We start from the raw sequence: 12,913 nt of genomic DNA on the forward strand, positions 1-12,913 counted from the left end.
AGCAATTCCGGTCAAGTCTTGCACTCAGATATGGCTTAAGAATGAATTAGAGTTACCCATAAGATAAACATCTGCTATATCTAAATGCTCATCACAAGCAGTTTTGTGGGAAAATTAATCTTGGGCTTAATTTCGTCCCTTTAAAGCATGAGCTAGATTTTGGAAGGTTATATTTTTGAGCCACAACTCTCAAAGATCCAAAATAGTTTTTGTCTGCTTAGGTGCCTGTCCCTGCATGACCAAGTGGGCACCTGCTGCTTCAGTGATGGATAGTTAGCAGAGGTGATGGCTTACACCTCTTTTAAGGTATGCCTCTAGCTATGCAGACCAGAGATTCATATTTCCAAATTAGCTATGGAGAGCATTTTTGAATGTCAGCATTTTGTCACAGATTCTCATTTGGATTTAGGCCTGGGTTTTGATTGGGCCATTCAAACAAATTAATATAATTTAATCTAATTTGCTCTGGCTATGTGTTTACTGTTGCCATCCTGCTGGATAGTGAACCTCTATCTGTGTCTCAAGGGTTTTCTTCCAGGATTCCCCTGTATTTAGCTCCATCCTTTTATCAACTCTGACTAGCTTCAATGTCTCTGATGAAAAACAGCATTCCCACAACATTTCCGAACCACGCTGCCACCACGTTCACGGTAAGGATTGTGTTTTACGGGTGTTAATGTTCCCTCACGCATAGCTTTTTGTATGTAGCCTAGAAAGTAAAATGTTGGTGTCCTCCAGCCAGAGCACCTTCTTCACTATGTTTGATTCTTAGGTTTTTTTTTTTTTTAAATAATACTATTTCCAAATGAAGGTCAGAATTGTAAAGTGCAGAACTAGTAGCTGCACTGTCAACAGACTCTCCTCAATGATTTGTGGATCTCTGCAGCTCCTCCAGAGTTATCATGAGTCTTTTGACTGCTTCAGATTAATTTTCTCCTTTCGCAGCCGTGTCTTGATAGCTTTGCAATTGTACCATTCTCTTTCCAATTTGGGATGATGGATTGAACAGTGCTCTGTTTGATGTTCAAAGTTGGGGATATTGTTTTGTGACCTAACCCTGCTTTAAATCTCCGCACGCCTTTGTACCTAACCTGTCTGCTGTGCTCCTTGATCTTTATGTTGCTGTTTGTTCACTAATGTTCTCTAACTAACCTCTGGGGCCTCCAAAAAACAGATGGGTTTATACAGAGATTAAATTAGACACAGGTTGATTTATTTACTAGTTAGCTGACTTCTAAAGGCAATTGGGTGCATTAGGTTTTATGTAGAGGTATAGGAATAAACTACTTTTCACATTTCTGTTTGTGACAAATGTATAATATTTTTTCCACTTCAGAGCTTTTCCAAATTCCAATCAAAATACAGTGAGGCTTGCTTGTGGTTTTAGCGGTACAAAATATTAAAGCAATTTAGGGACATTTTGCTTAGTTCAGGTACAGAGACTGGACAGAGAATACAGGAAAAGCAACCAAAGTCCCGAAAATAATGTGTAGAGAATAGAAGCAACAACTTACATTAGAGCTTAATGAACTTTCAACTTAAAATGTTCAAGTTTGCCCATGTCACTTTGCTTTCACATTACTGTCCTTAGCCTGCTGCTCTGTTTGGTGTGTTCAGTTTACGCAAAGTCCTGATCCTGAAAACGTGAAGAGACAGAGGACGTCAGCAGCAGCAGCAGCAGTCCGGGAATGCGCGCACCGCTGGAGGCAGTCGAACTGCAGAGCGGAGCCTCCGTGTAAAGCAACTCCGGCTGATGTTAGCGGCGGAGAGGAGAGGAGAGGGACGGACGGGAAGAGCTGGAGCTGGGTGGGCATGATATGTGAGCAAAGTCTGCACAGATACAACACACATTCAAAGTAGCTATGTCTGTGGCACGGCGCTCCGCTGGACTTTGCGCAGGTGAATGAGAGCTCCGCAGTGGCTTTAAGCCCCTTTTCCTTCCGCCGCCGAAAGAGATTTAAAGGAGGGAGAAGAGCGACGAGGTGGTGCCCGCTTCACCCCGCTACAGTCTGACAGGTGCAGCCGCCAGGAGAGGGACGGAGGCAGAGCTGCTGCTTAATTAACTCTCCGACCAGCAAGAACACAGGGACGAGCTGCGGAGACAGGAGCGCAACGGAGAGGACACTATGTCAAAGGAGACAAAAGGGAGAGGTAAGGTGGACGTAACATCACGGGTGGTCTCGTGCTAACAGGTACACCTCTGTGTCTCACGATGGTTCGGCTACAGCTGCATGAATGAATGCATGGATGGATGCATGGATGGAGTCCGTGACGGAATGCGCGACAATTGACACGGACTCCCGCATGTGAGACAGCCCGGTCCGGTCTGGTCCTTATCTGTCTCGCAGACCGGGCTCTGTCCTGTTTCTCTGCGTTTCCCTCCGGGTGATACAAGTCAGTGGTGTCAAATGTTATAGAATAAACAGTGAGGTGAAGACAAATCTGCATCTACTGTCACAACATATAGGGACACATTTACTGGGTTACAGTTTTTAAATTAACACGTGTTTACATATTGAGATTATATAAAAGACTGAGTCAGAGGCTGAATAGCCATTGCAAAGTAGAAACCAGCAAATGTATAAAGGGAAATACAGAGGGCTTTAGTGTGCTAATAATAGCAGGGAGTGTTTTTATACAGCTCATTTGATGAACTGGATTTGCAGAAATGAGAGCTGACAGGACAGCATCAGTGGGGGTCTTTGAAGTCATGACATTTCTGTTGCATAAAGAAGTTGGTTGTTGCTCTCTGAAAACAACAATTATATTGCTGCTCATGTGCCAGCTGTTCGCATTGTGTTAGTCATATAAAGAATGGCTTCATATGCAATTTAATACATCTTCACCTTTTAGTTTTGATTTGGTCACAACAGAGACTGTTGAACAAAATTTGGTGATTAACTTGCTACCAGCTACAGAAAGAATATTTTTTCCCTCCTTAAGAGCGAGTTTCTGAATCTCCTGCAGCTCCCGGCTCGTTTTGCACATGGCCTCTGCGATTTGACGTTTTCCACAGGCCAGGAGTGGACGGGGAACTTTCCCGCAGGGATCAATGACATTTCAGATTATTGTCAAGCTAAGTGGTGACAAAACGTTCATGATAGAAAGGGGATTTCAATTATTGCAGCTGCAGATTTAAAGCAATATCCCTGCTTGCTTACCAGGGTGCAGGAACAACCACAAACTTCAATATATTTTATTGGGACTTTATGTCATGGACCAACACAAGCAAGAGCATAATTGTGAAGTTGAAGCCAATGACGATTAGTTTGTACGCTTGTTTTACAAATTATGAGAAATGTAGTGTACGTTTGTATCTAGCCCCTTTAGTTTCATACCCCTAAATATGACCCAATACAACCAATTGCCTTCAAAAGTCACCTAACTATTAGAAGTCTGTGGTAACTCTGGAGTAGCTGCAGAGATCCAGCTCAGGTGGGAGGCTCTGTTGACAGAGTAACTGTTAGCTAACCGCCCAACAAATCTGGCCTGGAAGCTGGGATATAAGAAAGTTATTGGTGGAAATCTAATAACTAGAAAACACCATCCCCATTGTGTTAGCGTCATACTGGGGGGATGCTTTTCTTTTACAGGGACAGGGAAGCTGGTCAGAGGCTGATAGGAACATGGATGAAGCTAAATACAGTACACTCTTTGAAGGAAAGCTTTTAGATGCTGCAAAAGACTAATGGCTGGTGCAGAAGTTCACCTTCCAGCAGGACAACGACCCTAAACATGGAGCTAGAGGTACAGTAGAATAGTGTAGATCTAAGCCTATTCATTTGTTTGCATGACCCATTCAAAGACCAGATGTAAATTTCATTAAGACTCTATGGCAAATTTTAGAAATTGCCGTTGAAATTTGCTCTCTATCCAATCTGACTGAGGATGGGGTATTTTGGAAAGAAGATAGAACATCAATTTCATTCAGTAAATGTGTTAATCTTGGAGAGACATAGAGACTTTAAGCTGTAGTTGCAGCTAAATGTGGGTGGACATTGTATTGGCTCTTTTTGTACTTATTGGTAAAAAGAAATTAAAACCATGTAGGCATGTGGTTAGAAAGTTCAGTGCTATGCAAAATGAATCATCATCTTAAGACGTCTTGAGTGTATCCATATGCTTTTTTTGCAGACAAATTACCTCCAGGCAGAGTATTCTTAAGGGATGCTGTGCAGATGTCAGCTTACATGTCTGCTGGATCAATTTAGATCAATGGGGCAAACAGGAACAAATTAGGACTAAAGGGACAAATAAACATTGTCAAACTGTATAAATCAAACTAAATTAACTTCATCAAACGTTAATAGACGGCAGGATCAAGGTTTGAAAGCAGACAGGCAGCATGCAAATAAGGTAAGATTAATCTTATTTAAACGTTAATACTAAAACATCTGGGTTGCAGTAAAAAAATTAAAAAAAATCTATCTATCTATCTATATATATATATATATATATATATATATATATATATATATATATATATATATATATATATATATATATATATATATATAAATATATATAAATACTTACAATAATGCATTTTTTTCTTTATGTGGGTTTGGTTCTCCACAGCTTCCAAAAGCAGGCCTAAATGATAAAAGCCCTAATTTCAGAAGCTATCCATCAATGTAATGACGAGACCGCGGCATGGTACCCCAGCTGAAAAATGGACCCTTCAGCAGGGCTGAATGTGGACAAACAGATTATCCATCCATCCATCCATCCATCCGATTCCTTTACGTTTGTAGTTTTGCAGGTTCGATATTTGAAGCCACCACTGTGGAAATGGCTGCAACAAATCTCAATAGAAAAAAGCTTGTGTTCAGGAAACATCAGGCATGTGGTTGTCTATTTTTAGCAAAGAGCCTCTCAAAAGACAAATTAGCTTCTCTGGTTGCATTGGAAATCCTTTTTTTAATCAAACAGGTGTAGCTGGTTTCTTCCTATTAATCTTTTTTTTTTATATCTTTTTGAGCCTTGCTGTGAAATTTACCTGCTAATAGAAATCACACATTCAGGACTCATTATTTCAGCAGAGCTTAATGAAGCAAAAGTCAGCTGTGTGATGTGCTTGCCGGTGGCAGGTTCGTGGCAACGTGCTGAACCTGTGACAATATTGGGAGAGTAGTCGCACACTGTGTTTCAGTTAATACCACTTTACTTCTATTCATGTTCTAACTTTTCTTATAAAGCAGTTTTTACACCTACATTAATTTTTAGAGGCTCCCCAGTTTCCCCTGTAGAGACTTAATTTAATTTTACAAGTGTGGCTTATGTGTACAGATGTTATCATTTACCAATCTCACATTTTCACTACTGATTTAGCAAGTCTGAATAACTTGGTTTACGATTTATCCTATCTGTATGTAATGTAGTGTATGAGACTGAAAGCAGTTATGCCCCAGGCAAGGATCTGTGAAAAGCCTTAAAATAAATCAACCTTTTATTCGAGTATCATAATATCTCTTAAACAGTTTTAGAAAAATCCACACTTTAATTAGGAAAGAAACATAGTAAAATGAGACAAACACCACCATCACACTATTTTGTTTCAGCCTTTTGTTTTAGTGGCATATGAATCCACTATTTGATAGGAATACAATGCTTCAGTATTGCCCTAGTATGCATTTGGCATTGCAGCATACACAATTTGGTCACTACATAAGTCAGGCCCCCATGAATATTTTTGAGACATTTTAAAAATTCCACCTTGTGATTACCACAGCTCTCAGGTGCCATACGTACCATGCATATGAAACACTGTGCAGAAATGACCCAATAATAGCAGTCTCACAATATGCTATGCTGTCTGCACCTATCAAGGTTCACTCACCTTGGCTTGCTGGATGCTTGAAACTGAAACTGGAAGTTATGGTTTAGCCTAAATTCTCAGTAATTTGGTTAATTATTTTATGACCTTTTGGGGGCATTCACAGAGGACTGATTTAATGCTTGGGAAAATAACTCACCCTATCCTGAAAAACACTGTGAATTCCACCTCATTGGCCCCTGTGGAGACGCACTATTAAAAGCTAAACAATTACTTTGAAAGCACTAATGGTCCATATGATTTCAATTTTCTTGTTTTTAGACCAACATTACACACATTTTTCAGCTTGAAGAAATATTATTAAGGGAATATTTTGGAAAGAGACAAATCTTTCTGGAGAAATGGGGCTTAATGGTGTTTACTTAGTTATCAAATTTAGTAAAATTATGTTAGGGACACATTATTTACTGGACTGAAAACTAAACCTTTCTGGGTAAATATTATTTAGCAGCAAGCACATGTCCTTAGCTGTTAGCAGTTAAGCTAACAAAGAAGCTGCTAGCTTAGCACCAGATTCAAACACACACCTTTAAAAATACCATCAATAAAAGGGTTAAAATGCATAAGCGCGGACGGCGCGTTATGATCAATCTTCTGTTTAAAATCACCCTTTCATAAAGTTTGTCTTAACTTTAAAAACACACAAAGAACAAAACCTGAGCATGTGTGCTGCAGATAGCCTGCTGGCACCAACATAGCGGAGTTCAACACAAACAAAACCAAACTTCATAAAATGAAAAACGTTTAAATAATTTCAATCTAAATCACTTCTATGATTTTCTGCCCAAACACTTAACGTCATGAACTGTAGTGAGGAACGTTGTCCAAGCGACGATGAAGTTTGAAGAGAGCTCTGTGAACAAATGGTTAGCTTCCAGCTAACCTCCTTAGCTGTGGGAGTGGCGGCTGTTCTGTCGGCCGGTCTGTGAACGAATGGTTAGCTTCTAGCTAACCTCCGTAGCTGTGGATGAAAGACGGCCCGTTCTGTCCGGTAACCACACTGCACGTTACCGTTACCAGGGTGATGGGGTCTCTGCTGTCTTCCTTCCAGACTGGGAGACCGCTTCTCTGTAGGGAACTTCTCTGGGACAATTTGCTTCTGCAGGCCTCAGAGAGAAAGTAAGCAATTCCTACACCTTAATTTCCCCATTCATGAATGAAAATACTGGATACACAGACAGTATTTCATTCGTACTTAACTTTGCATATAATTGATGATCGTATGACATCCTTCGATCCAGTTGAAGAGTTTATGTCTGTTTGCCAGCAAAGAGACATCAGCGCGCATGTCTCCCCTATCCGGTCCCTGTGGAAGAGTGCGGATGTAGCAACAGCTGTGCTTTTATTTGGGCAGTGGCGTCACAGGAAGTCCGCAGTTATCCCGTTTCCTGTCTGGGCCGGAAGAAGGTTAATGCACTTTATTTTGAAAAGTTCCAGAAGAGTTTGTACTGGAGTTTTAATGTTGAAATCCATGGCTGGGTCCCAACACCAGTTAGGTTTGGCGTGAAAAAAAATTGCCCACCGTTAAGAATGGTGGAGGACCTATGATGCTGTGGGCTTGTTTTTCTTCCAGTAGCCCTGGTAGACGGGTTAGAGTGCCATTATGACATTTTTGAAATATTAGGAAATTTCAAACAAAAATTTGATGGCCCTCACCAAAACACCGAAAATAGGTCAGCATGATAAAGATTCAAAACATATGGCTAAAATCATACAGAAATGGGGTTAACTGAAGAGAATATTGCATAAGAGAGGAACCAGGATGATCAGAGTGGCTTCTGAACAAGTGAAAGAAGTTGCTTTGCAGGACTATCTAGAGAGATTGTGCAAAGAGGAATGGTCTAAGTTCCCTTTCTTCTGTATGCTGTCCAGTGTGACAGGAAATGTTGCAGAAGACTTACTGATGTCCTACTTGCTTAAGGGGGTGGTACATAGTATCATAACTGGGTGCCTATAAGTATGGTACTGGTGATTTAATAAAAAAAAACCAATTATTTACTAACTCAAATTCAAATGAGGCTACTGGATTTAAATATGAGTATGTTTTAAGGTTTTTACAAATCTTTAACAGTGGTGCCAATAAGTATTGATGGCACTGTCTCAGCCTGCGTTCATGATTTAAGAGGCTCAGTTTGCACAGCCTTTCTTATCTCCTGGAGGAACACAACTTTATGCTCAGATTACCTGTCTATTGCAGCAGAGGAGAGTTCCAGTTTTAATCATCCTAATGCTGAAAGATAATTTGAGCGGAGTAATAAGGATTAAGAAATTATGAGAACTGCGTTCAACAAAGCGTCAGTGCTGAAAATAAAGAAGGTGTTACTCAGAATTTAAAAATTTTTGATGGATTCCTCTAATCCATTTTAAAGGATTTTAAATTAGAGTATTTTGAATGCCATGATATAAAACGCTGCCATCACTTATACTTTTAGGATTTTTTACATTTCTCAATTGTATTAAATGCAATAAAGAGACTGTAAATATTTTGCAATAAAGGTTTGTTTTAAAGGAATCTTGTGTCCAGTTTATATAAAAGCACCATACATATAAAACTGAACCATGTTGGCAATCAGTGAATCTCAAAAAAACAAAAACTTACAGTTCTGGTATGAAGTTTACATACACTATTCTTGAGGATTTTGAGCTTTTAATAATTTATTCCTAACATTTCACTTAACAATCCTGCTGTTAGTGATCCTGATTGAGTTCACCTTTGATTCTTTTTTCAGTTAATAATGATTTAAGAAAGAGAGTTGTAGATTTACACAACCTGGAAACATTTAAAACCATTTCTAATTAATTCCAAGATAATCATTCCAAGCAGTTGTACACAGGCACCAGTTATCTGCTCACATTTCTGATACAATCTGGCTGTCATTATCAGATGAAAGCCAATTGGGTAGAATGTTGAGGAACAACCTAGCAACCAACAAGACTCAAGCTGATCATAAACTGAAAGCTGCTGGGACACCTGTGTTAATATCCACAGCAAATTAAGTTTTACGTCACCACTGACCATTGACAGGGCGCTGATCAAAAAAGATTCCCCCCTCCTCTGAATTGACACGTTCAAGCTTGACTAAAATTTGCAGCTGCCCCTTATCGTCAAGCCAAAAGTCTTGTGGACAAACATTTTGTGGTCAGATGAGAGAAAGACTGAGCTGCTTGTTCACAAAGACAATAAGTATGTTTGAAGCTTAGGCCTTTAAGCCTAAGAACACTACCAACTGTCAAGCATGGCGGTAGTAGCATCAAGTTGTGGAGCTGTTTCACTGTTAGTGGTAATGTTGGTACAAATTAGATAGAATGAAAAAGGAGGGATCCCCCAGTGCAATCTGACATAATATGGTTTGAATGTATTACTTTACTTTCAATACATCTTAAAGTGGCTTTACTTTTGTCAGAGAAAACAATGAAAGGAAGGAAACAAAGGAAAATATTTTTTGATTTATTAGTACCTCATGTTTTAATTAGAAATGTTGTTTTTCAAAGTAGGCAAAAATTAACAGATTGCTGTCTAAAGTCACAATCCCAAGAGAAAAAAGTAAGAGAAAGGTTTTCTCTCCAACCCAAATCCCAAAATTAAAAATGGCTGCCCTTCTGGTATGGTTTGTGTCATTAAATGTTTCGCACACATAAATAGTAAAATTATTTGTGAACATATTCCTTTAATGCTCAAAATGAAGAGACATTCCTTGCTCTTAGCTTGTATTACTAATGGTCATCAAGTACAACAGTTAGCAAATCCTACAGTTGTTTCAATTGTATGACTTCCCACATCCAAGTTCCAATTTCAGATGTAAGTAGAATGAAGCATAAGTAGCTAATGGCACTTTTTTCAGTTCGACGTCATTTTTTTCCAGTTTCTACTGGGGGGCTCACAAAATATTTTTTTCTTCAGTCCTACTTTGGCTATCTGTTTAAGGCAAATATCATTGTATTTAACCATCTCGTCCTTTGACTGTTTGGGCTTATTAGCTCTATATTACAGCTAATTTACTTATCTTGCAAATAATTAATACCAAAAAATTGTACCACTAAAGGTAGATTTTGAGATCCATGGAGCTAGATGAGTGAAATCTGCAAACAACTGTGTGTTCCAACAGGACAATAATCCTAGACCCATGTCAAAACTGTTTTTAAATGACCCCAACCTGAACCTTTTTAAAACTTTGAGGACTATGGTTAAAATCCAGGTTCATGCCATGCTTTTGAGCTGGTTATTGGGCGAGGTAGACCCTCGACAGGTCGCCAGTCCTAACCTAACAGTCATGTTTTTGGACTGTGGGAGGAAGCCAGAGCACCTAAAGAGAATCCACTCATACACGGGGGAGAACATGCAAGGTGCATGCAGAAAGGTCCCAGGCCAGGATTTGAACCCAGGACCTTCTTGCTGCAAGGCAACAGTGCTACCAACTGTCGAATATACAGCCACATTTAGGCCAGAAGCTTGTTGATGGCTCCAAAAAGTGTGTGGTTTCTCTGCAACATGCTAAATGAAATACAGGTCCTTCTCAAAATATTAGCATATTATGATAAAGTTCATTATTTTCCATAATATAATGATGAAAATTTAACATTCATATATTTTAGATTCATTGCACACTAACTGAAATATTTCAGGTCTTTTATTGTCTTAATACGGATGATTGTGGCATACAGCTCATGAAAACCCAAAATTCCTATCTCACAAAATTAGCATATTTCATCCAACCAATAAAAGAAAAGTGTTTTTAATACAAAAAACGTCAACCTTCAAATAATCATGTACAGTTATGCACTCAATACTTGGTTGGGAATCTTTTTGCAGAAATGACTGCTTCAATGCGGCGTGGCATGGAGGCAATCAGCCTGTGGCACTGCTGAGGTCTTATGGAGGCCCAGGATGCTTCGATAGCGGCCTTTAGCTCATCCAGAGTGTTGGGTCTTGAGTCTCTCAACGTTCTCTTCACAATATCCCACAGATTCTCTATGGGGTTCAGGTCAGGAGAGTTGGCAGGCCAATTGAGCACAGTGATACCATGGTCAGTAAACCATTTACCAGTGGTTTTGGCACTGTGAGCAGGTGCCAGGTCGTGCTGAAAAATGAAATCTTCATCTCCATAAAGCTTTTCAGCAGACGGAAGCATGAAGTGCTCCAAAATCTCATGATAGCTAGCTGCATTGACCCTGCCCTTGATAAAACACAGTGGACCAACACCAGCAGCTGACACGGCACCCCAGACCATCACTGACTGTGGGTACTTGACACTGGACTTCTGACATTTTGGCATTTCCTTCTCCCCAGTCTTCCTCCAGACTCTGGCACCTTGATTTCCGAATGACATGCAGAATTTGCTTTCATCCGAAAAAAGTGCCAAAATCATCCGTATTAAGACAATAAAAGACCTGAAATATTTCAGTTAGTGTGTAATGAATCTAAAATATATGAATGTTAAATTTTCATCATTACATTATGGAAAATAATGAACTTTATCACAATATGCTAATATTTTGAGAAGGACCTGTATGTACAAATATTTGTGGAGCCTTTATGTATGATTTCCCTTTTAACTTAAAGTTTAAGGTTTAGTTTAATTTAGAGAATTATAGCGAAAGAAACTGCTAATGGCTGCTTTTGAGAGTATTAATCACTGAAATGTTTTCATAAAATCTTATCAAATGCTTTTTGAAAATATTTCAAGAATTCTTACAAATTGAGATATTCAAACAACACATTTTAAGACTAAGACTGCTTAGTAAAAATATGTGTGTACTTCTTTTTCAAAATATTCCTTTGGTGTTAATAATTTTCTTTAAGGAAAAGAGGTAGGTCCCCAAACCCCACCTCTTAAAGTTGGCATCTTTTACAGTCTGAAATGTTTTCTGCAGAAAACAAAGGAGCTCAGTAGCATGCAGGAGTTAGGACATATTTGAACTTACTATCTTCATAGGGGAAACATTTCAACTATGAATATTCAGGATAACTTTAGAACTGTTGATGTGTATGCTTTGGCAGAAAGTCTTTGATGTATTTAAAAACATTTTTTTACTTACATTAATAATTTACGGCACCATTTACAGGTTGCATATTGCAGCAGTTGGAATGATGACCTTCTAATAACAGTGGAGCTAAGAGACTATCATTTAAGAATTTGCGTGACCCCAAATCAGAAAGTCATGTTTTTGTGCCATAGTGTGCAGCTACGTTCACAGTGGTGCCAAAGGTCTATTAAGAAATGCTGTTTCGCTCACTTCTTTCTACCCCACCCTCGTAGTCTTAACCTTTCCTTGCTGTTTTGTCTCTCCTGAAATATGGTATTATCAGTCTCAGTTGGAGATTTGGGACCTCAGAGAATTTTTTAGTTTGGTTGAAATGAATCAAACAGGTTTTTTTCTATGGCTGTCTAAATAAAATAAATAGGGAGCCTACCTGCAGCTTTGCTGAGATTTGGCATTGTGCTATAAATAACTGCTGGATGACGATTAGCAACCTCTCTCTCTCTTTCTCTTTTATTCTCCTTTTCTGTCCTTGTAAAATTGAACGTTAAGAAGATTTTTGTGTGAAAATGTCTTTTCAGTAGACTGATGGCACATGTCTGGCCAAAAACAATTGAGTTTGACTATCAGCGATTTCCTGTAGCTATTTCTTGTCACTTAGACATGACAGATATATGTTATTAGAATTCAACAGCTTGCTGTGTCATGTTGTGTCTTCAGATTAGAAAACGGTCCCCAGAGAGCCTGTTTAGCAACCAGCACCCCAGTGTTCTCTGAATATTACAGAGATGTCTGCTAATGCATGCAGCCCATGACCTCTGTTGTTTTAGTTGATCTTACAAAACGCTGGTAATTTAAATTTAATAGCTGTTTGTCATGGAGAAGCACAGGGGCTTGTTTCAGGGAGCACGTAGCATCTGGGCTGCACCTATTTGGGTGTCCGAGGCGGGGGACCGGTTCACCTGGAAGTGAAGCGGTCTTCCTGTTGTCAGCCAGTGAAAAAGGCTTGATTACTGAGATGTGGAGGGCAGAGTGTATTTTTCATTTCAGTCTTTGCGAGCTGCTTCAGATTTCTGAAGGGTTTTACTATAAAAAATG

The 12,913-nt window shown here is 39.2% G+C and overlaps 1 protein-coding gene across 2 annotated transcripts in view; it reads left to right on the top strand.

Moving 5' to 3' along the window:
* The first annotated feature begins 1,462 nt into the window (after window positions 1-1,462).
* pitpnm3 (PITPNM family member 3) overlaps window positions 1,463-12,913 on the top strand; it is a 174,539-nt gene continuing 163,088 nt past the window's right edge. Inside the window, exon 1 of one of the 2 annotated variants that reach the window (XM_047391842.1) lies at window positions 1,463-2,151. In XM_047391842.1, coding sequence (XP_047247798.1) covers window positions 2,127-2,151 — 25 coding nt within the window. In that variant the 5' untranslated portion in view covers window positions 1,463-2,126. The remainder of the gene's footprint in view (window positions 2,152-12,913) is intronic. The other variant, XM_047391841.1, reaches the window with a different exon arrangement.

The sequence above is a fragment of the Girardinichthys multiradiatus genome, chromosome 18, assembly GCF_021462225.1.
Source record: "Girardinichthys multiradiatus isolate DD_20200921_A chromosome 18, DD_fGirMul_XY1, whole genome shotgun sequence".
In the NCBI taxonomy this organism is placed as follows: Eukaryota; Metazoa; Chordata; class Actinopteri; order Cyprinodontiformes; family Goodeidae; genus Girardinichthys; species Girardinichthys multiradiatus.